Here is a 24,633-nt window from a genome sequence, read left to right as displayed (position 1 = left end):
GGCTCTGAGGGGCTCGTACCTTTTGAGGTGAAACTTGAGGTAGCGTAAGATGCCTCGGCTGGGCAGGAAGGTGCAGCTCATGCAGGTCAGGAGGTGCCAGTGGGCGCGGTTGGCGAGGCTGTTGGGGTGCGGGACGTGATTGGTCTGTTTGATCAGCTGACAGTAAACCTCGTCTCTCAACGACTTCAAGTCTTGGCAGGTCTGTAGGATTCCCTGGATGATCGGCACGGGGTCGGAGACGGCCTCCATCTCCTGCAGCGAGTTGAAGATCTTCACGGCCTCGTCCTGCAGGCTGGTGTAGCCCTTCTCCTTTTGCACTGGGGGGACAGAGAGGTCAAGTTCATTTATAACAACCGAACATGACCCGACCCCAAACCCAAACAATTAGCAGGAATACGCAAACAACTACTGAATGGATTTCCATGGACACAGACCAAGAATGAACCCATTGCATTTTGGGACAGATTTAATAAAAATAAATCTGAAGTGTACCATTCCAGTTTTGTTAATTATTTATTTATTTATGTATTTTTTGAAAGGTTCCATCTTTTCCAAAGCTGGTGAATTTGACTGTATTACCGTATCTTGGCAGACCCTGGATGAATTCCACGAACTCAAATAAAAATGGATGTATAAAAGTGCATTTTCCAGCATTTATGTTCTGGTTTCCCCCGAGAAGGAAACAATCAGAACCAACAGAAATCCAAAAGCAGCAGCTGCAGGCCAGAGCACTCACAGTGGACACTGACGTCTCCATAGGGCAGAGGTAGAAGAGGAGAGTGCAAAGGATGCTGGGTGTATCTCAGGATGGGGTTCCTCCAGTATGTCTGCTCCACAGCCTCCACATTCAAACTGCTCTCCTAAACAGACAGAAAACTTGGTCAGTGTATCGTAGAGCATTTATAAAAAGCTGGAAATCTGCACATTAGGCAGATAAGGAAAATAACAGGGAAACAATATCCTATATATATCCAGGATAATATCATGAGCTTTTGGCAGTAACAGCTCAGGAGAACAGGAGGTTTGAAACAGGCAAAAAGCTTGAGACTTCACAGCACACATGTAGTGAGTCCATGTACCTCACTTTACTACAGTGTGCGTCCCTGCCACAGGTTTGCATAACTGGAAAGGGTTGAGTTACAATATCATTAATGTTAATGTTACGCAGAATAAACATATATATATATATATATATAAAACAAGTAAGTTGAATGGCACACAGATCAAAACAAGAGGGTGAACAGTCGGGTGAATGTTCGGTACCTTGATGTCCCTGATGAGTTGCTGTGTTGGGGTTTCAATGGGAACTTTGCTGTCTATAGCTCCCTGTATGGCATTCGTCCACCGCATAGCTTCATTCAGCAATTTGGTGTAAAGGCGGTAAGAGTGCTTACGCCCGTGGATGATTATATTCCAGTAACCTAAGAGGACAGAAAGACAAAAGGTAAGTAGAGTTGACATAGGAACAATAAATAAAACACAGCTCTTCAGATGAACTGTATTTTTCATAGGTCGAGCGGGGTTGACCCGGGAACTGACCGGTGTCCTTGAAGACCTTCTCATCAGGCTGCATCACCGAGCAGAGACTGTTGAGGACCAGAGTTCCCAGTTTGGAGGCGATGCGCTCGGAGGACTTATAATAGTCCAGAGAGTTTGTGGTGAGAACAAACCAGCGCTTCTTCAGCTTCAGAGACGAGCTCTTAGCCCCGGACTTCATCTCTTTATGTAGCCAGCCTGTGAGGATGAACACGGAGATTGTGCGGATCAGACGCTTTCACAAAAAGGGGAACATTTCAGGAACATTGGGTTGAAGGGCTTCACTCTAAAATGAAATGAATCTCAAATGTAAATGAATCTGTGTCTGCTGACTGACCTCTGACTAAGAACTCCTGTCCGTCGACCTTGGAGTCTCCTTTCGATTTCTGCAGCAGCCCGATCCAGTGGTGCATCTCCTCAGGCGTGTCTGTGTTGCAGTGGATCACCCGGTTGGCCGTGATGATCACAAACGAGTTTGGTCTGGAAACAGGACACGTCACACATGTTGCTTACGTCACATACACTCTGTACTATAGTTACAATGTTTTTAATTAGACATGGGCTAGGTCTCCTCACCTGTCAGGGTTGTCCGATGCACAAACGGAATCAATCAAGCCCACGTCTAGTGTGCCCTGGACAGAGGAGAAAGAGGGGAAGGCTTGACGTTGAGCTTAAACTGGTGTAAGAATGTGATTGAATAAATAATGCTGTTTAGTGTCAGGGTAGAGACAGGCTACCTTAGTGTACCCCCCTTCATTTGGCTTAATTCATTTCTGCATCCAATAACCGTTGTAATCTTTTAGAACAATGACACACCAGTGTGTTCATTCTGCCTTTTCAGCATAAAGCTGGCCCATCATGCTTCAGCCGAGGCTGGGGCCCCGGCAGCAGAGAGGTAAGACGGCACTCACCACTGCATTCTTTGGGTTGGCCTGTTCGTGGTTCATTTCCATGAGCTGCTCTGGACTGGCGCTGTGGACCCGACTCAGCACGCTGAACCAACCGCTGGATGGGGGTCAGAGGGAGTTCGGACGGGAACAAGTTTACCAAACATGTAATTGAGAAATTACACCGTGAACTTCCACTGGCAACCACAAGGGGGAACTTTGTTTCCACACATTACTTCTAGAGAAGGAGGATGGCGAGGGAAAGCCACAGTTAGATGATATACAATATATTTCATACCTGGCATCTTCTGGCGTCTCTGCATAGATGTGGTAGGTTCTGTCGTCAGTCACAATATTCAGTGCATTTTCCTTCTCATGATTGTCCACGATCTCCCTGCAGAGAAGCAGAGGGAACCAAACCTCTTGAGAAACAGCACTTACAGACGAAGAGAAGATGTTTGTTAACCCCAGTGACTGAGATCAGGGTCTTACTTGGTGCTGCGGACGTCGATGGTTCCTTTCAGCTTCTCCTCGCTGTCGTTCTCAAAGTACATGAGCTTCGACTCCCGCAGAACGAACCAGCGCATCTTCCAGTTGCGCCGGGACAAGGTGGACATCCCTCCTCCCTTCTTGTAGAGCCAGCCGGACTTGAGGGAGTCCTGCTTGGCCCGGTACCACATGAAGGTCTCGTCCTTGAGCACGCACCAGCGGCGGCGCCACGGGATCATGAGACCGCCTGAAGAGTGATAAAGATGCAGGGAGCAGAGGGACACTTAACACCTCCCATACACATGTGCACCGCCATTTACACACATATACATGGATCCTACATCCATTCAACAAAAGTGATACAACACAATACAAGCACTACAACAACGACGCCACGCAGGCCAGGAACGTAGAGAGCCTGAATAACTGCTGTGTTCATCTGTGCACGAATCATGTGCATGCCTGCTGGGCAGTGATTTGGTAAAGCCACTCACTCTTCATGTAGAGGTAGCCATGGAAGTACGGAGGCCCGGTGCCATTCAGCAGATTCATTCTCCCGTTGGAAACCTCCTCGTCCGTGTCCACGTAGCCGTCGTTCTCCTCGTCGCTGTCGATGAACTGAAACACAAACAACCGGCGTTTAGGAGGAGAGAGGTCTGACAGAAGAACGTTATTTACAGTCAAAATGATCCAAACACTGTAGTGAGAAAGTGTTTTTTTAGGAATCGATTTATATGATAAACATATTTCACGTGTGCAGTTAATACGTTTTTGTATTTTCTGAATACTACAGGAAGTCAGAGGTTTCCATTGTAACGTCGTCGTCACAATTTGTTAATCGAAAAAGCCATGACACCGGTTTATACACCCACACTCTCCCCTCTGACACTTTGCTGAACTGTCAGTGTTGCGTTGGAGAACTCTGCTTCACGTGCAGTATCTGGGAACACGTTCAGCAGCAGGAGCCAAAACAAATAAGCAGCAACAGTGTTTCTCTGTTTTTCTAACACGAGCTCAGTCTGTTGATACGTTAAGAGGATTCAGAATCGCACTCCTGCAGCATGAACCTTCAGGTATTCAGTTCAGCACTGTCTGTGCAGAGGCAACGTGTGAGATCTACACACCGAGAGGGAATCCACGTGTGTGTTTGATGTATGTGTGTGTGTTTGTGTGTGTGTGAACAACAGCTAAAATTAGATCTGACGCAGAAGATGGAAATTCAGCCTTTCAAGTTCAATTAATTTCTCTAAAAATAACATCCGCTGGACCTCTTTGCTCCAGATGATTAATCCGATCATTAAAAAGTGCAACTCTGCACATTTTCACATTATAACTCAAAGGACTATAAACGACTCTCAGCAGGTTCTCACCGAGTCCGAGCTGCCTCGGAAGGAGTCCAGACTGTTCTGGGTGCAGGAGGATTGCCGCAGCACCTCCTCATCTGTGATATGGCCGTCGTTTATGCTAGCACCCGAGCTACCATGAGCCTCCTCAAACTCCTCCTGGTCGTAGTCCGACTCTGCGTCTGGCAGGTTTATTTGGGTCGTCGTCTCATCCACAGGTTCAAAGTTTGACCCCTTGCTGGAGCTCTGGCATGGCCCCCTATCTCCGTTAGTGACTACTGGAAGAGGAGGAGGAGGAGGAGGACGTGGAGAGTCTGGGGTTTGGGAGTCTGCGAGAACAGGGCCATGAGTCAGTCCATTGGTGGGGATTTGGGAGAGCTTCCCCATTGCAGGAGAGGAGGTGGATGAGGAGGAGACCAGTAGTCCCTCTGCAAAGTCAGGCGGTGGAGGGGGGATGCTTTGGAATACTTCCTTGTCCAGAGGAACTGCAGCCGGGGGAGGGAAGTCGGGCAGAGGGATGCACTCCTCCTCGGCGTGGAAACCCTCGTCCACCTCCTCCTCAGCCAGAGGGGCGGTGGACTCAGTCGGGTCGTGGAGGTTCTCCTCGCTCGAGAGGGACGGCTCCAGACCCCCGAAGTCCAGCAGATCCAGGAACTCCGTGGCGACACGGGAAGCTTCCTTCTCCAGTCTGAAGATCTCCGCGTCCCTCATCTGGCGTAGCTCCTCCTGAGAGACGTCTCCGAGGAGGGACACTCCGTCCTCCTGCTGCTTCTGAAGACGCTCGATCTCCCGCTCCAGCCGCAGGATCTCCTCCATCTGACGGCTCTCCTCCTCAGAGGTGTGGCTGCTGGACAGAGTCTGGGACAGCTCCTTCTGTACAGAGGACAAGGAAAGTTTAATGCTGTCACATTCACATCTCATGGTTTTCATCATGGTTATGGAAAATAAATTACCTTCTGACAAGCACCATTGACCAGGGAGTTCCTAAAAACAAGAAAGAATACATGAGTGCATGTTCAGGGCTGATCTGAGTCATCTGGTATTAACATTTGCACTTTTATCATTCCACTCTACCTTTCCTTATCGGCTGAGGCTGCCATTTTCTGCTCTTCCTCCTTCAGTCTCATCTCCTCCTCCCTCACTGACTCCTCCTCCGCCCTCCTCCTCATCTCCTCGTCCACCAGCCTCTGTTTCTCCTCCTCCTCCCTCCTTCGCCTCTCCTCCTCCATCCTCCTCTTCTGCTCCTCCTCTACTCGCCTTCTCTCCTCCTCTTCTTCCCTCCGCCTCCTCCTCTCCTCTTCCTCCATCTTCTGCTTCTCCTCCCGGAGCTGGCCGCAGAGCGATCGGGCACGCCGGCCTCTCTGGTGCTTCTGCAGGATGAGGGTGGCCACGCGCAGGCGCAGGAAGACCCGTCTCCAGAAGTGGGCGCGGTAGTTCTTCTGGATGGTGACGACGCTGGACAGAACCTTTTTGTATTGTTTCCTGGATGAGGAAAATCAAAACACACACATTTGTATCCAGTATATAGCCAGGTCCCGTTATTAATCCAACACATCTGTGAGGTTGTGCAGCTCCACATAATCTCTACCTGACACAGGTTAACAATTTTTTAAGACAGCCTGTACTCTATACACGATATTTAGTGTGATCCCGCTGTACTTTTGCAGGGATGTGGGCTGTCGTGTTTGGGCCTGTGACTAAGCCCCATCACCCACACACTGCACACGCATTCAAACATATAAATACACACATGACTTGCAAGCGGACCACACACAATGCTCTGACTCTCTGACCCTTGGCCCCGGCCTGGTCTCCGCAGTAATCGCTCCGCAGCCTCTGACTGGTCTCAGGACTGCTCCGAGCAGAGATAACGTTACACATAATAACACAAAGGCTTCACTTGTGTCTTTAGGGGAACTTCCTGAGTTAGTTCGAGTGGCTCTCAAGGGAAGAGAAGCCACAACCTGAACACTGTCATCAGGCCCATTATGCTCTCCCAGCGGAGCCTTTCAGAGGACTGTGTGCGACCTGATATATGGCAGCACGCAGGCGGAGCACGGCTGCATTACATACCTAGGGGGCTTCTGCATGTGCGGATTTTTCTAAAGCCGCAGCAGTGATGGATGTGCCGTCTGTCAGGTGAAGTGGAAAGGAGGAGTAAAACTCACTCTACTGTACTGCAGCTAGTGTTCGGAGTAATTAATACTATTAAGACTCACTTTGCAAGAGTGGTGTAAAGAAGGAGCAACATCAGTCCAGATCTAGTGCATGAAGCGTTTTAATCCCACACCGACCTTTTAATAGTCTCCTCACTGCCAAGCTATTAACAGTGGTTTAAAGTACATTTCCTCGAGAACTGTACTTAAGTACACATTTGAAGTAATTGTATTTTACAATTAGTATAGCCATTTATGCAACCTTCTCCTTCTACTCCACTACATCTCAGCAGGAAATATTGTACTTTTTACTCCACTACAGTCGCACGTACGCAACGGTGGAGTGAACATCGCGGGTCAAAGTTCACCAAAGTTGAACTCCACAGGAAGCCCGGTACGATTTGCCTCGCCACAGGAAGTGAATGTTTTATTCAGACGCACAGATTGGACGTGATTGGGGCGAAGGTTTGCCGCTGCTATGTTAACATAATGTGTGAGTCCTTGATCTGGAGTGTTTGTGATAAACTAAAGGAGGAACTGTTCTTTGATGTGTTGAGAAATAATGTAAATACAGATACATCCCAGACATACGTATGATACATTGCTGTACATTACAGCATTAGTTCAAATGAGCTCAGTCTTCCAACATCTACTCATATTCAAATACATATTAATGCAGCAGTGATACGAATCATTATTATAACTGCACTATGAGTTAAAGATCTGAATACCTCTTCCAGCATTGACTATTAAACATTTATGCAAACATTCCAATCCAAAGCTGTATTTTGTTTGTGGCTGCACTGTTTCATTATGTGGAAATATTCCAGATGTCTTGAGATTCAACTTTTTATACACATTTCTCCAGTGAAACCCCCCCCCCTCCCCTCCACAAAGAAATCCTACACTCTGTTGAACTCAGTATTCACTTTGTCACTGTTGAATATTACCTCCGGATTTTACCTGTTGAGAGACATAGGACTGAAACATGGTTCGTAAAGTGAATAAAAGTGCCACACATGTAAAACAAATCTGTCTGGAAACATTATGATCTCTGTGAGAAGTAAAACAAAAGACTTTCTGCTAATTTGAAAGTTGTCTGGCTGCACAGCATCAGTTTCTAATGACAGACCCACCGGTGAATCAGCAAGATGGAACAGAACCATGAGTGAGACACATTCTTAGAAATAACTGTACAACTCAAACCACTATAGAATCTGTGAAAAAACACTGTGTATAAAGCCACATGACAAACATGCAAAAAGGTAAACACACACGCAAGGGTATGCACATATGCACATTACACCCCCCCCCCCCCCCCAGTCCAAACATACACACAGGCTAAACACCTCGATTACAAAACAAACACAACTCTCTCCGCCCCTCCTCCCCACACCATCACTCACCTTGCCACATAGCTGAGGATGTGGGCGCGGATCACCATGCCAGCCCGGCGCCGCACCTCCTCCCTCTCCTTCTCCAGCCTTTGCTCCAGGGCCTCCTTCAAGAACACCTGCGGGACGATGGGCAAAGCCACGGCCGACGAGCAGGGACAGGGACAAAGAGTGAGAGGGGGGTGAGGATGGGGAAGAAAGAAGTGGAAGGAGACAGGATGGGTTAGTTCCTCTTCTTGGTAAGGGAGGTAGTAAAAGAGGGCCTGCAGAGATGTGAGGGCCCCCCCCCTGTTGTCTGTTGGCAGCACCCTGTGCCCAACGCAGAGGAGGCTGTGGTGCAGCTGAGGCTACGCAGGCTGTAGCCGCCCTCCAGGGCTGTGGAGCAGAGCAGATGGGCAAACTGGCACTGGGACTGCAGTGTTGCTGCTAAAGCCGCTATTGCAGAGCCTCATTGTGTTGGGGGCGTCCTCTCCTCAGCGTCTCCCTACTGCTGCTGCTGTGTCGGTAGCTCGACTGACGTGCAAAAGCAGAAAAGGCACCGAGAGGGAGGGCAGAGGCAGGGAGAGGAGGGATGGAGGGATGAGGGGGAGGGATGGTGGCTGGTGTCCATATAACAAGCCACACCCCTCCTTGCTCTTTATGAAGGAGGGAGGAAGAGTTTTGTTAACCCTTCCCTTCCTCCAGGAGACTTTATTCTAAGTTAGCACTATCTATGAGGGACGCCCGGCAGCTCACTAGTCCTCCTGAACCCAAACGCTCGCAAGACATGGACAGACAGTTGTGACGTGATATTACAAGAGATAATCGGATTTGATCTGTCTGACCATGCTAGCAGTACTATACGTGAGGGGTGGGGGGGTGATGTGTGTGTGTGTGTGTTTGTGTCCCAGATGTTCCACTAATCAAAGGGTCCCACAGCTGCAGCCCGGCCTGCCTCTGTAAAGTCTGTGAGAAGGAAGCTTCCTCTCCATCCACATCCTTCCCACGTCTGTAAAACAAATGGGACACACACACACACACACGCAAGCACTCACACACACAGACACGCAAGCGCACTCACACTCCGTCGTTGCAACATGACCCAAGCCCCTAATTCTGAGCACACACACTTCCTCACCACACTTATAATTACACACAGATTGTTTCTCGAAAAAGGAAATTTAGACCCTTTCTGTCTCTCAGCCCCTTTCACAACACAACCCACACTGCATTTCCCTGAGACCAAAAATATTGTGCTGCCATCAAATACACACGCACAGAGTGACTCACACTCTCATTTCTTTGGAGCACAAGCCTCTTTGCTCCTTCTCTTTTAATGCATGATATACAATCTATACTCTGTAAAGTGGAGGAACCGGGTCCCTGAAAGCTAAATTAAGTTTTACCCACACAGAGGAAAATGTATTTCTCTATAAGTCAGTAAAAGACAATGACACCAAATATTTACACTGTCTGCATGTGTGAGGAATGTAATATACATAGGCATGTGCATATTAGTGGTTATATCTGCACCATATACTTATTAGGAACCAACACATGGTTCCCATCCAACCGGACGTTTATATTTCACTCTGCCATGGGAGCAGCTGACACTGTTCATAGTTTTCAAACCCAAACAGGGGAATTACAACGAGAACTGTCCAAAACGGGAACCAACAAATCTCCAACGTCTCAGTGGTTTATACAGCCTCGGAGGAACCACAACTCAGAGAAGGAAGTCACGTGGGATAAACGTGGATTAAGCTGATTTCGAAGAAAGGCCATAAAAAAGAGACGGTTTTATTTATATCCCCTCTCTCTCTTTCTGCTTTGTGGAGGGCAATTGTGCGGAGTCGAAGCGAATACGATGTTTTTTCTGTACAGATCAAAGGAAGCTTTAAAGGTAAATCGTCCGGGGAGAGCGCAGAGATGTGTGGGAGACGATAATTGTTGGAAATGAAGAGAGAAAAAGAGATAAGCATCCCTGACAGCTGAATCACAGCAGAAGGAGATCATGATGTGATAATTACATTTCTACGATGAACGCTCAAGATGTTGCTTTCAAGTTCACTCAGCTGCAACGTCTCATCCCTGTAGGCCCTCGCCGGGAGTTCAGTTTATTAAATCAACAACCCGGCGAGTGTCAGAAGGGCTAACACTCTTCCGGCTACAGTTAGGCTGCCTCAGGATTACTGTAAGCGCCCCGCACTGGGTTACAATTACAGTAACAGTTGTTGGTGTCAGGGTTTTTTAGGAGTAGCCATGTAACTCTGTGGTCGCCAATGGGAGAGCTGAAGACTGACCACAACCGGCCAGAGAAATCCTTGAGACATGAGTCAGAGTGGGGGCCGTCCACACTGCGGCACAAATTAACAGCTTGGGAATGACGGCAGCTTGATTCCTGAGAAAGAATCTGAACCAGTGGAAACTAAACTGAAAGAATCCGCTCCAAAGACTTTCTTAAAGGTAGAGGATGGTCCAGAGTACAGGGAAACATAACCAGACACTTCACCTGATCCCTACGACTTCTCATCTGTGTTGCTGTCTGCTTGAAGCCTGCACGTCTATCCTGTCTGAGCGTGTGTGCTTTTGTACATGTGTTAAGCACACAGTGGGGACAAACATCCGTTCACACAGTCGCAGGACTCATAGTGCTTCCAGATAAAAGGCCGTCGAGCACAAAGTGAAACATTAAATCTCAAGGTTAAAAGTTCTTGATTCATGTTTGGAATAAAGCTGAGTGTTATGTTAAGGTTCAGGGTGGGGCTGGGTCGGGGTAGTGGTTACGGTTACTGTGATTATTCTTGGCACGAATGTAAGTCAATGCAATGTCCTTCAAAGTGACAGAAACATGCTCGGGCATGTGTGTAGTGCACTCTGAGTTTGTGTTTGTATGCTCACTGCTGTGCAGTCGTGCATGTATGCACCTGTATTGTGAATACTGCATATATGTTCTGCAAACATGTGTAATAATATTACAAAAAATACACACTGTATTCTGTCTGTACAGGTGAGCTTTTGTGCACATATCGATTATGAACTTGAATCCACATCAGTGTGTGTGCTTCACCTTTGACTTCCCCAGCTGCCAGTCTTTCTTGGATTTGTCGTGGAGCATGAGAAGCTCTGAGCAGCTCTGCTTCTCATCATCCGAGTGGATTTTGCTCTTCAGGATCATCTTGTACCTGTGGAATCATAGAAACACACACACACATATAAAATGTAGCAGAAATCGGATCTTGCACGCTTGAATCCTCCTGCAGCTGCCGTATGTTCATATCCGGCCTTTCTAGTCTTCTTGCTCTAATTGCATTGCTGAACTGACCTTTCCCCCCTTGTCCAACACTAGATTTTACCGTTGACCATGTATTAACCTAAGTATGACTAGAAATTCTTATATAGAATTTTCTGTGTATCTATTTTCTTACCTGCTGTAAAAGTCCATGAAGGTTCTGCGGACAGGGAACCCAGCCCTGCGGATCTTCACAGTTTCCAGCATCCCAGAGTATCTCAGCTGGTTAAGGACGATGTCGGGGTCAAACTGGTTGGCCTTCTGGAGATGACAGACAACAAAATAGCATGAACGCTGGAGACAAAAAAACATATTGGATAAAACACCAACAACCTTTGTTTACCTAATTATTCACTTCTTTCTGCATTAGCTTTGCACCGGAGGTTGACCTCCCCAGAGAACCTGCTCAGGACAATTGATGTTTTGGATGTTTGTGTTCCCTAAACCTAATCTGCCTCAGTATGTGTGTTAGTGGAGGATACGAGACACCTAACCACAGCAGGTAAACATAACCCTACACTGTTGAGCCCACACACCTATTCAAATGTTCTTTCTGCTTAGTCAAGTTAAACATGAACTAAAAAGTTAATTACCATGGCGAGTGCTCTCATTTTACAGTAACAGTCAGGTCACGTCAAAGAAAAACACACGAGAGCTACCACGGAGAAACCTGAACGGTGTTGAGCAAGCCCTCTCCACACAGGACGGCCTTTTCATTCTAGAATATTGAGCTGCATTGTCCACAGGGTCTGTTTCACCAATGATCCTCTGGTCTGCTTATTATAGAGGATCTGTGATGTCCGCCGCCATGCACCTCCACACTGGGCAGGCTGCCTGATAGTTAAGAGGGTCCACATGAAGGGCACACGGTGCTGGATAATCCCCGAACAGGACCACAGCATTCCCCAAAGAGTCGATCTAATAACAGGCTATTGCCACTATGCATGGTCACAGACACACTTGCATACAAAGGCACTTGCACCCTTGCATGTGTTCATAATCAAACTCTGCTCTTCAGCTGAGGGATTCTGCAGCATTATGTCGACTTGGGGCTGACCCTTCCCTCAGTAACATTTACTCCAAGGAGAGCTGGTGCATGCACATCACACAAATACATTGCATGTAAATGTGTGTGTGTGTCCACTCGTGGAACCGTGTCAGAGAAGTGTGCATGGAATCCTGTCATTCTGCAGGATTAACAGAGGCACGGCTTGTTCCATCACGACCTGACGAAGACAGGTTACAATGTGAGGCAGAGGCAATGAGAGCAGTGGACAGATGGGGGGGGGGGACAAAGAGGCCGAGAGGGCCACAGCGCCGCTTCCATGCTAATAAGTGAGAGAGAGAGTGTGGAATGACGCATGAGGAGTGGGTGGCGAGGTGCAGAGACACGAGGACAATCACCTCACTGTGTGCGCTAATAAATAACTAACCACTCTAAACGGCCGGTTAAAAAGAGACTGATTATACAAAAGTCAAAATAATTCCATGTTGAGAATCAGGATAGAATCTGTGACTTTGAGAGGAGCGGTGGAAGAGAGGCCTCGTAAATCAATTTCCCTCTTAGTGATCTTATCTCGGCATTCCACTGGTGCAGCCAGATCAGCCGAGCCGCCGCCGCAGCCAGCGGTGACCTCTGACCTTTGGTAAAGGCGCTTAGGTGGCAGGAATGTGCTGGTACACAGCCCGTTTTCATTTGACGTAGCACAATGTCTTTGCACTAAAGCAGCGGAGCGATAGTTTACTAGTGAAGAAAACAGTTACTGTACAATTCAAGCGGAACATTTATGCGACTCTGCAGTAATGAGAGTAAATGACTTCTTCTTTAATGGGAGTCTTAAGTCTTAAGAGCAGCTAAACAGCAAGACTCAATATTAGCTCTGAAGCAATGGGGGCTATGAATAGCGGGGGTTTAACTTTGCAGGCGCTGACCTTGACTAGACCTGGCAGGGTTTCTGGCATTTCATTTTTTATTTTTTTCTGCAATGCAATTTGCATGACCTACCTTGTCCATGTTTGGTTTGATGCAGCGTACGAAGAAGGGGTTGGAGGCACTTAGTGTTCCCATCAGGGAGTGGAGAGAGTCCTGAAACACATCAGCAGCAGGAGGATAGAGATCAGGACAGCAGAGGAGCTGGTGATTCAGTCCAAACATATTCATTTATGTACACAAGTCATCATAACCGCGCTTCTCCCATTGTGGCCGATGATAAATAAAGAGAAGTCAAGAGAAGCTTTTCATTGATTTGTCAACAGTAATGTGAGTTTACAGGGCTCAGATAAAGTAAAGTAAGTATGGCGACAAAAATGTAAAATTACACCGGACATTTTCCTGAACTTTTCCTGCCAGCCCTCTTGTAAAATGTCAGCCCATGTGAGAATACAGCAGAAAACTTTACAATCTAAAATTAAGCTAATGGGGACATTTTTGACGTGTAATAACACAAATATATCAGGATATAAAACAGGAGCCATACACAAGATGTCAACATGTCTGAAAACAGCTCATGTTAAATACAGAAAGTTTAATTTCTGTAAAAAAACAACAACAAACAAATCGTTGGCAATAATACACAAAAGTAAAAGTATTGAGTAAATGTACTCAGCCCCTACTTAGAGACACATGTACGAACACACACTACGAGGACCCTTGAACTTCGCATGTATATCAGCCTCGCTCTCGCCGCTGCCTCAGACAGTCTGTCTCCAGCGAGGCCGGGCCTGGCAGAGCCGAGCGTGATTGGCCCTCGGTTGGCCCCTCTCTGCCCAGCCATCAACCATAATCCCCCTGGTTTAGAGACTGTAGGCCAGGGCAGCCGGCCAAAATCCTCCCCCTGCTCCTTTCTCTCCACACTGCACTAAGAACATGCTAAGCTAACCCCCCCCCCCCCCCCCCCAGCCTGCCTGACAACCACATATTTCATCCGTCCCATCACCCATAACAGAAAGCATTCTCCTCCCCGCTCTGTCTCTCCATGCCCCCACGCTCACATTCATCACGCCAACATTACGAGCCCAGGGTTACGGGTTAAGTGATCGTCATATGCAGCAGCACATGGGAGACAATTATCTGCTTGTCTGCGTGATGACACAATCACACAACCATGGAACTGGGAGGGATATTGAGCTTCAGTCTCACCCTGAACTGAGAGCTGACGGTGGGCTTGCGTCTGGCCGTGCCCATCTTCAGGGTCTCGTCTCCGTTCCGGCTGCCGACGCGTTCGAAGAGGTCGTAGATGAAGTCGAGCCTGAAGAGACACGAGGCGCAGAACAGGAGGGTGTGAGATTCTGTGCCACTGTCCGAATCATACAGGTGTGTGTGTTCAGTGACGCAGGGGAGAGTGAGAAATACCCAACCTGCTGTCCTTGAGAATAAACAAGATGTCGTCTCTGAAGGTGTCTCGGTTCTTCTCCAGGATCCCTCGCACATCATACAGCACCTGCACAGGCGAACACACAGAAGATTAAGTCACAGGGAATTTAGTTTTTTAAGATATAAGAAATAAAACTTAGCAGGTGTTACAACAAGACAAACAGCTGAAACAAACTGCTATATAAACTACATCAATTATACTTGCTGTATTATAGTTCTGGCCATATACATGATTTATGCAATGTGAAACAGCTATGTACACGTAGAGGTAATGAACTTGCAATATTCTGCAAAGCAACTAAACTTGAAGTCATACAAGTCAGTGGCTCATTATCTTCAGAGCTCAATGTGATTTTCTGAAGTGAAAATAATTGAAAATAATATTATGCAACACATATTTACTCTGTCGTTGTCAGGCTGTTTAAATATTTTATTCTATATTAAACATCATTATTTATATGTATTTACCTCAGCATTATTGGTATTTGGAACATGAAGAAAGATATAAAATATGTTTTCTGAGTAAGATGTACTAGAAGAAAATAAAGTGTGTGTATAAGTGCATATATAACTTGTTTTTCCACATACAAATTCTGCAGCTACTTGGTTAGAAGTGCTTTTTTTTATATTTATCTATCTCCTGCAGGACTGTTACCCAGAGAGGGTAATTGAAGTTTTCATAAGAGAAGATTTGGACATATCTGCACAAAGTGAGATATGAAAGGGGATTGTGAATGTGTGTGTGTAGGTGTGTGTGTGTGTATGTGCGTGTGTTGTGTGTGTGTGTTTAGGGCTCGATGTGAACAAAGTCGAGGGGGCGGGGCCTCTTCAAGTACAGCACAGTGCCTGTGAGTTAATTCAGTCACCTGTTGAGTTCTTTTCAGGCTTCGTCTTAGCAACACGACATTCCTCTGCCCGCCCTGATCCACAGTAATGCACTCTGAGCTTGTGTTAGCCTGCTCACCGCTGTGCTTTGTGTGTAAGCATATTTATTAAAAAAATATCCTTAGTAATATCGTGAAAAAACTGCAATCTGTGTCTGTATGCAAACAAAAGATAATTTGTACACACATGCTTACATGAGCTTGTATCCACATCTTTGTGTGTGTCTGTACTATTGTCCAATATCAAACCCTATCTCAAGATTCCTGGGGAGCCGTGAGATCCAACCATAACCACATAGGTTTTCATGAATCAGACACTAATTGCACTCTACATTCCTTTCTCAGTGGAAAACACTCGTACAAAATGCTCTCCCTGTGTGTGTGTGTGTGTGTGTGTGTGTCAGATTCAGGTTTGTTAATTAGGATTGTCTTATGAGGCCACTCACAAAATAGGTTTGTCAAGTGGCAATGCACACAGTGTGAAGGCAAAAAAAGGATTTGTAAAAGTTGTGTCTCTGCCTTTCAGACGCTGGCGTTTTGATTTACTACCTGTGAGTTAATCAAGGTGTTAGTGTCCTTCTTGTTTCTCTCTTTGTCACATCTGAAAACAGGAGACTTGCCTATCAAATTAAGTGCATTTCTGTGGCACCACACAGAGAATGCCATGCACCCCCACCCCCCCTGCTAAACTCACACCACTGTTTCAGATAACAGTGGGAGCTTTCAGACGATCACACTCTGCACAGAGGCACACTGCAGAGAGAGAGAGAGAGAGAGAGAGACAACAACCGACTGGCCTGCCTGTCTTCTCTGAACCAAGTCATTACCATGGTCAGCCGTGCCAGGCTTGTGACTGAGCTGCCACGCTCACACTGAGGAGACCTTGTCTGCAGGCAGGCTTCATGAGGCCATTCTTTGTCACAGTAAATCTCTCTACTCTCCCATATTCACTCCGTGCATTATGTTTCCTCCTGATCTCTGTTACCTTCAGGAACACTTAGGTCAGGAGAAACCACCGCCACAATAAGAGAGGGCGACGTATGTGTGAGTGTGTGTCTGTGTGTGTGGGTGTGCATTGTTAATCACCTCTCCGGCATAGTGCTTGATGCCGAACTGGTGGTCAGTCACTCGAGGCTTCACATAGAACAGGTTGGTCTGAGGAGAAAGAACAAAGACACCAGTGAGTGAGATTTAGAAAAACGCTGCTCATGTCGACTCATTCTAATCCAATGAGGCACAGGACACAGAACATTGAGTCCTGTGGTGTTAGTTCAGAGGGAGAGTGCACAATCACATCTGCAACTACTGATGACTTCCATCATCAATAACCTGTTTACCAATAAGCTGATGAGTATTTTACAATAAATGCGTCTTTTATCCTTTTATTTTACCATTGCTTTTAACGGTTTCAAGAGTAATGATGTTGTATTATATGAAGTGATCTATATATTTAAATGTGTGAATTCTGCCCCATGGGTCTCTCAATTAAAGCAATAACAAGAGACATATAGTTTGATGATGTTATGAAGCAGCAATCTACCTGATGTGACACAGGCGCAAATCCTGTTCACAGTTGAGGTTATTTATTTAAGTTTTATTCAAACTAGGTAGCAAACGGCGATTAAAGAATCGTGATCCATTAAAAGTGATCAATAGGGAAATAAATAGACATTTTAACCATTTTATCGTTTTGAGACATTTTAACAAAGAATTGTTACATATTATATCTTTGAATTATACTTAATTTATAATCTGGTGTAATAATATTAATAATAATGTTAAAAATGTATCAATAATTGTACATTGACAACTATTTTCAAAAAGTTGTTTTGTTTGTTTCTGTTTGTTGATTAGTCTGAATATTCCAATGGGAAACAAATAAAAACAAAAATAAATAAAAATGGAATGATTAAACACAGACAAAACAACAAATCCTCACATTTGAGACATGTGAGAACATTTGCTATTTTGCCTGAGAGATGATTAAAAATAGTCAAGTTTGTAAAAATTGTTGTTGATCTACAAATCAATTCAGCAGTTAAAAATAACAACACCCCTGGCTTTAAGTGAGGCAAACCATCTCCAGCTCATGTGACCAGGACCTTAGTAAATGTAGAACATTGGATGAGCGGCGGAGGAAGAAACCTCAGAGAGAGGTCAGACGTTCAGTTTTCTTTTTTCGCCTATGTTACTCCTCTGTTTTTCCCATCAGCCATGGAAACTTTTCGGAGGAGACTCTTTTCTCCTGCACACAATGCAGATCAGGCCCGATCACATTTCCCCATTGTACTGTTTGCATGTGAGGGGAGGGAGGGAAGAAGGGAGGGAGGGAGGGAGGGGGGAGGGGGGGTGGGGGGATGGTGCACGAAGCCCTGCACAGACGCCCGGTGCGGAACACCGAAGGCAGCAGGAGATTCATCAGACGGGAGGAAGGCCGTCTGAGCTGTGGGGTGGTGGAGACGTTCCAGAGTGAAAGATGTGTATGTTAGCATTTGCCGTGTGCGTGTGGCCTCACCGCGTGTCGACTGTGCAGCTTCTCCAGAAGGGTGAGGTCTGTGCCTTTGGGGAAGCGGCTCTCCTCATTGATGAGAGCCAACATTCCCAGTTTCTGAAGGAAAGGGAGACAGACGGAGGAGTCAAGACGGAACTGGTTATAATCCCAGCGGGACACATCGGGCAGCTTTTTGGTGTAACAATACATTCAGGAAACAGCACAGTAATTCATCGGGTTTGCTCCTTTATCCGTGGAGACTGGGGTCACGGTGCAGGCAGGGTAACAGGCGGCAACAACTTAACTTTACATGCCTGCATGCTCGTAAAGTCACACTGATTAACAGCGATCCTCTAATCAGAGCCGCCGAGCGAAACCACACGTCTATTCACAATGAAGTGGTTGTAGGGGAGTTATTTTGTCTTCCCTTTAAAAGTTTCCAAGCTCGTGATCTCGCCCCCAGAGATCTCTCAGACATGAGCCCACCTCTGCATGGGCTCAGCCTCCACCGCCATTATGACATGAAATAACACAACATTGTCTTTACACTCTGCCATGGCCATCCCTCTACAACCGCCGCACTGGTGTATATTACTGTGCATACAACAGGCAGAATGGGACTGTGTAATGATAGGGTGGGAGATGGGGGTCAATGTTAGCACAGTGTGGCGTCTGGGTCAGCACACTCTGGCTGGCGGTCACTCTCTCACTCTCTCTCTCTCTCTCTCTCTCTCTCTCTCTCTCTCTCTCTCTCTCTCTCTCTCTGTTACCTTCTCTATGAGATCCAGACACTCGGCGTTATCCATCCAGTCTATGGCCTCCCACTGGATCCCCTCCCTATGAGGACACACACAGACACACACACACACACACACACACACATTATGTGTATATATAAACACAAACAACGAGAAGACACAATGGCTGCATTGTTCACTGGGATCATGTGATGAAATGAGCCATGTCCAGGCTGTTGGCCCATTATACAAGATAAACAACTGTCTGGGGGAGAAACTGAGCCGATTCCAAACCTCTGGCAGTGTTCCTGTATTCCCCCCCCCCCCCCCCCCCCACCCGCCCTTATCTGTCTGTGGGACCTTCACTATCATATGCATATCCTTCATTTTCTACTCATCCACCAGCGAACATCACTGATCTGTAGAAATCTCAGCTGATATCAGACACATGTTGATGCCTCTACCTGTTGTACTCCAGCTGCTCCAGCGAGAAGATGTGCTTGTTGAAGTACTCCTGGAGTTTCTCGTTGGCGTAGTTGATATTGAACTGTTCAAACCGGTTCACCTGCAGGACGAGCAAACAGTGTGAAACCATCAGTACTGCAGCTCAGGCAAATCAACTCCAACCAGTTCATCCATGGCAGATCAACCGTGAGACTCTCACCCCCCCACCCCGCCAGCACGGTTATGTTTTCTGTTTTTGTTTGACTGGTAGTTGGCAGAGTTACGACAAACCTGCGAGAGGGATTACCACAGAACCCGGTGGGAGGATGCGGTGCGGGTCAGGGAGGAACCTGTTTAATTTAGGCCGAGATACAGGTTTTCTGATATTTATGAGTATGATGATTATTAGCTCTGTACCATCAATTATCCCAGTTTATTTATGTTAGGTTTGAACATGAACAACCTACACCCTAGTTAAAAGGCCAAAACAAACACATGGCTATCGTTAAAAAAGAGATAAGCAAGTCACATTTAGAAACTTTACACCCACTATTAAATTCTAAATTCTGCTATAGTGATGCTGATATGTTGGTTTTGCTGCATGTCAACACCATATATAGTTTACTGTAAGCTTTTACTACTAATAAACACGTAACCTGCTTTATCATTAAAGTGTGTCTGTGTTATGATCAGTCCTGATTGATAGTGATCACACAATCCATCAAACGCCATTAGATTCTGATTCAAATGTCACTAAATCCTTGGAAAAAGGTTCGAGGATTATTCAGTGTTCCTCAGTGGCATGTGTGAGTGATGAACTGACTGTGTGTAGCTTCAACGGTTGTTTTCATACTTGTAAGTGTATGTGAGTCATGTTCAGACAGTCCATCTTTCCCCTCAGGGTGAAAAACACCCCTGAAATGATGAATGTGGAGTTTAAATAACTTTGTGTTTCAGGACAAAATGTACAGTAAAGTGTGAGGACTGTTATGTAGCTGTCTGAAGTTGCACCTGACAGCTTAACATCAAGTTCTCAGGGCCTCTCAAACAGGATTTAGGTTTTACTTCTGTGGGCGAGCGAGCGTTCACCTCAAAGTTCTCGAAGCCAAAGATGTCCAGGATGCCGATGGACTTGAAGTTGTCCTTCCCCTTGATCTTCTGGTTGATCCTCATTATGATCCAGGAGAAACACTGAGAGTAAAGCGCCATGGCAACCGAGTCCCGTGAGTCCACCGCCTGTGAAGAAGTGAACGTGACCATGGATACCAAGACAGGCATAAATAATCTGAGAGAGGGAAACTTTGCAGAATGTGTTTTAAACCCAAGACTCATTAATTATATCAGATGGTGACTAAAGTGGTTAAAACAATACTGGGTTTGATTGTGTGTGTGTGTGTGTGTGGTTGCGTGTGAGGCCACAGTGCCCGAAAAACAAATACTGCTTTGGAGACAAAGGTGTGTGTTTTGTCAGCGTCTGTCAGCCGGTGAGACGCTGTCTGTTTTCACAACAGACAGCGTCCTTTATCACCTTCATATCTGCACTTAATTTTTTTTTCATATTATATTGTCATATAGGACAAATCAAAATACTGTGTGAACATGCTCTGGTATTGACTCAAGTCTTATTAGCGAACCAACACCTTCTATATAAGATAAAAACCTGGTTTGATTTGAGATTTGAATGTTGTCCAAAACATTATATTTGAAATTTGAACGGAACATATGTGGAACAACTTAGCGAATAATATCTCCTGACGAAGACAAGAGATATAATTAACTTGGATTTGTCGACTATCATAAGAGAGACATTATTTCTCAGTGTGGCTGTGGCTCCACTCTGTCAGCACTCCAAAAGCAAGTTTAAAAAAAATATTTTTTATATAAACGTTTGACCCAGCTACGTTTCCCTCCAGCTGAGCCTCTCAGCAGGACGCCATCTGTGTATGTGCATAAAGAGCTGGAGCTTGCCAGCGACACTTCCTCTGTGGACATTGTGCTTGAATTAAATAGAAAACAAGAGAGTGGTGGTTGCGGTGTGTGCACTGTATTTGGGTTAACAATGATTGCGGGGCTTTGGAGCCATCAATCACAAACTCTCGCAGCTAGCGGGTGTGAACATGAGCGCCGGTGGCTCCAGGATCTCCGTCACAGGGGTGAGAAGAATGGCTGTTTGTCGGGGATTGAAGGAGGGGTAGGGGGTCTTACTGCAAGCAGCGGTGGGGTGGGTGACCCCTGGCCGCTGTGAGAAGAAGCCTTTCTCACTGACTCCAGGGCTGGAATAATGAAGTCTATTAAGAGAGGAGCTGCTTCAAAGGCCGGGCCGAGCATGCGGCAGCAGGGCGACAGCACAAGGTCTTTGTCCGGCGATGAAAAGCTTTCTTGTGAGTTTCGTGTCGCTGTGGTTATAGCAAAGGTCCATTCTGCATATTCTCTGACCTTATTGTGAACGAGTGGGCCGAGGAGCTCGGGCTTGGCCCAAAGAGGGGGCTTGTTCCATACGTCAGAATGTTTTACACATGCCGATTAAGAGTTATGGAAATGTTCACTTTAATTACAGACGGACACACGAGTGAAATATTGCAACAACGTCTTTGGGGTGTCTGGCTGCGCCGCCTCCAGAGGAGAAGACTCTCGCTCGGGCCCCAGTCATTGGCTCTATTGTGCTTTTCGCTCAGATCACTATCATGATGGCTTCATTGTGCCTGGAATCCAGCAGACAAAAAGCAGGAAATGGCCGGGAGTCACGCAAGGGATCTGGAGAGGCATGTGGGGGGAGAGCGCCGGAGAATGGCTGTGTGTTTGTGTGGGTGTGTGTGTATGTGTCACCAGGACAGGGGGAGGGAGAGGGGTGAGGAGGGGGGGGGGGGGGGGGGGTGGGGAGCTGACAAACAGGCATCTACTGTATATTTCAGTGTCTCGACTCAGAACAATCCCCAGCACCTAATCCCAAGATAGGACGAGGAAATCTGGGTAATGAGGGTGGGAAAGCAGGATTTGTTCCATGTTGGCTTTCTGATTCTTTAATGAGCGCTGGAGGAGGAGGAGGAGGAGGAGGAGGAGGAGGAGAAAGAAGAGGAGGAGGAGGATTTGGATGTGTTGCTACCTGCTCCACGGTGAGTGGCGAGCAGATCTCCTCCCCTCTGAGAATCATGGAGCGCTGGGTCAAGACCTCTGAAAGCTGGAAGGAGTCCAGGCCGAGCAGCTCGCTGACGTTACTGACCACTGAAACACACACACACAACGACACACACACACACACTCAGACGATGTGTAACATACAGCCCCAGGGAGGTCAGGTGACCCCTATTGATGTCAAACAACCAATGTGAAATAAACACTGGGATCCCTATACAGTCTCTAGGCAGCTTCATTCTGCTGCCTCCTCCAGTCACTGTAGTTCACTGCTCCTGTGGAAAAGAGGTCAGACACAGCAAACAAAGAAGCCTGGAGCTCGTGTTACAGCCTGTTCAGAGCTCTGTCTGTGAGAGCCACGTCAATCAAACTCAGGGGGCTGCAGGAGAACGAGAAAGCCGCATGTTCCAAATTTTTCCCCAATTTTGTTTTTACACAGTTTTATAAATAGCATGTTCATTTTGAGATCTGATTGGCCAAATACTAAGTTGATACTGTTGGTCTCACCCAGGAGCTCGTGAGGTGGAAGACGCTGGCTCCAGCTTTCTGGATACTGAGGGAGAACTTGTTCGGAAGCTCCCCGTTCTCATAAATGAAAATAATTTAGTTCTCCAATAGACTAAGTACAGTCAGGACCGTTTTAATTTTAAGTGTTTGTGATTTCCAAATTTCCCAGGGATTTATTACCTTGACAGAAGTGCACCCAAGTTAATATTCATTCATTATTCATAAGTTTCCATCATGTTTGTTTGTTTATCTTTCATATCGCAGCATTACACAAAAACGACTGAACAGATTCCCACAAAACTAGTTAGAAGAATCCAGTACTGTGTGATTTGGGGCAGATCTAGATAATGAACTGGGTTTTTGAACCCAAATAAGTATTTTAGGGTTGATCTTTACTCGGTTACTGCACTTCTTTTTAATTATATCAGAGAATCGATATTTTGCCTTAATTTAATGTGAGTAGTTTGCAGAAAACTTCTGTGTGTATGGTTTATGTATCCGAAACTATTACATGTATTTGTAATATAGTGATTCATCCATATGAACTTGCTCTTTGAAAAGAAATAACACATGTTCATGTACTCTGCTGTGTACAGACAGTTTATAAAGTGACTAAAGAATTTGTGCAAATGAACATAGTCTCTATTCCAGAAAGTTCTCTCCGGAAATCTTCCTGACTTATTAGAACATTGCTTAGAGATTACAGCATCCCCAGAATTGTATATTGTTATGTGTCTGTTTTCTTCAAGGTATCAACAGCATGGTGCAGATGATGTGTGACACTTTTGTTAATGTGTAGTAGATCTGCTCCATGTTATTGTTCATACAGTATACAGAATGATAATTCCTTCTCTTACCCCCTTTCGACGTGATCTGAGCTCCACCAGCCGTCATGAACTCAATGTTTCCCATCTGGAGAACAGCAGACAGCAGCTTGAACACATCTCTGATCTCCTCCTCAGTGAACTCCATCACTTTCAGCGCCTCCTGCAACACAGACAGAGTTGGATACATGAGATAGATTCAATAGACATTAGGACCCATTGAAAACGTGTTCTGCTGTTTTGATCTATAAAACAAGGTAAATCAGATTGCGCCTGCACAGAAAACTTAATTATTTGACTTTATTTCCTCCCAAGCGTCTCAGGTCTGTGTTCTGCATGGTACACTCATGATGAAGGGTTATAGCGCCCTCTGGAGGTAAAACACACAGCATACAGTTGGTTTCCTCTTCCTTTTCCTTACCATGACACTGTCAAAGAGCTGCTTGTCATCCAGACTGCTATCCTGCATGCAGCCTGACTGGCTCAGGTAGTGATATGACTCAGGACCTTCACACAGTAAGTACATGTCTGCAACACAGAGAAAGGACAACATCATTAATGAGGGAAATAAACTGAATGTCTGGACATAAAATAAATACTCCTGTGTAACCTTGTTAAACCTTTTATTTCATGATATTCATACTTGACTATATGAAGCAAAGGTTCTGCGATTTAGAAGTCCAATGTGTGGCCTATAGATTGGTAGAGATATATATTTCCGAATTAAGTAAGAACTGTAAAAAAAAGCTCCTATCTCTCTTTCATTATTTTGTGTATATTTGAATTTCTAGTGGAAGAAGCGCACAGTATTCTAAAACACGGAGTACTCCTTTAAACTCTGTAAAAACACACCTCTGTGGTCTCTGTCGGCTCCTGCTAACAGAGCGTAGAAGATGTGGTAGTTTCTCTCTCCAGGATTTTGTCGAACCACACGATTCTTGGAATGAGAGGATGGTTTATTAGAAAAGCATATCAATATTTAAATGATTTTGTTGATGACTCTGGTACGACATGTCACATTGTGGCTGCTGAATGTTCCAACAATACACAACCTTACCTTTTCCAGCAAATCTGATTAGTGAAAGTCAAGGAAAAACAACAGCTTGCAGTGTCCTCTGGACAAGGTGCTACAGAGATCTCATTTCTGCACTGAATATCTGAATGA

The 24,633-nt window shown here is 45.9% G+C and overlaps 1 protein-coding gene across 1 annotated transcript in view; it reads right to left on the bottom strand.

Annotated features, from left to right (window-relative positions):
* Positions 1-24,633, bottom strand: part of myo10l3 (myosin X, like 3) — a 53,311-nt gene that overhangs the window by 4,584 nt on the left and 24,094 nt on the right. The window contains exons 7-35 of the mRNA XM_062403397.1: positions 24,526-24,539; positions 24,321-24,405; positions 23,890-23,996; positions 23,502-23,631; positions 22,109-22,227; positions 20,095-20,241; positions 19,026-19,126; positions 18,595-18,661; positions 17,849-17,941; positions 16,420-16,488; positions 14,434-14,516; positions 14,216-14,324; positions 13,082-13,162; positions 11,213-11,337; positions 10,855-10,969; positions 7,818-7,924; positions 5,330-5,737; positions 5,209-5,239; positions 4,283-5,128; positions 3,407-3,530; positions 2,916-3,159; positions 2,722-2,817; positions 2,448-2,541; positions 2,113-2,168; positions 1,874-2,016; positions 1,540-1,734; positions 1,264-1,421; positions 737-860; positions 20-317 (exon numbers count right to left, since the gene is read on the bottom strand). Coding sequence (XP_062259381.1) covers positions 20-317; positions 737-860; positions 1,264-1,421; positions 1,540-1,734; positions 1,874-2,016; positions 2,113-2,168; positions 2,448-2,541; positions 2,722-2,817; positions 2,916-3,159; positions 3,407-3,530; positions 4,283-5,128; positions 5,209-5,239; positions 5,330-5,737; positions 7,818-7,924; positions 10,855-10,969; positions 11,213-11,337; positions 13,082-13,162; positions 14,216-14,324; positions 14,434-14,516; positions 16,420-16,488; positions 17,849-17,941; positions 18,595-18,661; positions 19,026-19,126; positions 20,095-20,241; positions 22,109-22,227; positions 23,502-23,631; positions 23,890-23,996; positions 24,321-24,405; positions 24,526-24,539 — 4,369 coding nt within the window. The remainder of the gene's footprint in view (positions 1-19; positions 318-736; positions 861-1,263; positions 1,422-1,539; positions 1,735-1,873; positions 2,017-2,112; positions 2,169-2,447; positions 2,542-2,721; positions 2,818-2,915; positions 3,160-3,406; positions 3,531-4,282; positions 5,129-5,208; positions 5,240-5,329; positions 5,738-7,817; positions 7,925-10,854; positions 10,970-11,212; positions 11,338-13,081; positions 13,163-14,215; positions 14,325-14,433; positions 14,517-16,419; positions 16,489-17,848; positions 17,942-18,594; positions 18,662-19,025; positions 19,127-20,094; positions 20,242-22,108; positions 22,228-23,501; positions 23,632-23,889; positions 23,997-24,320; positions 24,406-24,525; positions 24,540-24,633) is intronic.

The sequence above is a fragment of the Platichthys flesus genome, chromosome 13 (assembly GCF_949316205.1).
Source record: "Platichthys flesus chromosome 13, fPlaFle2.1, whole genome shotgun sequence".
NCBI lineage: Eukaryota > Metazoa > Chordata > Actinopteri > Pleuronectiformes > Pleuronectidae > Platichthys > Platichthys flesus.
Note: the sequence above shows the minus strand (reverse complement) of the source record. Positions and strands in the feature narration are given on the sequence as shown.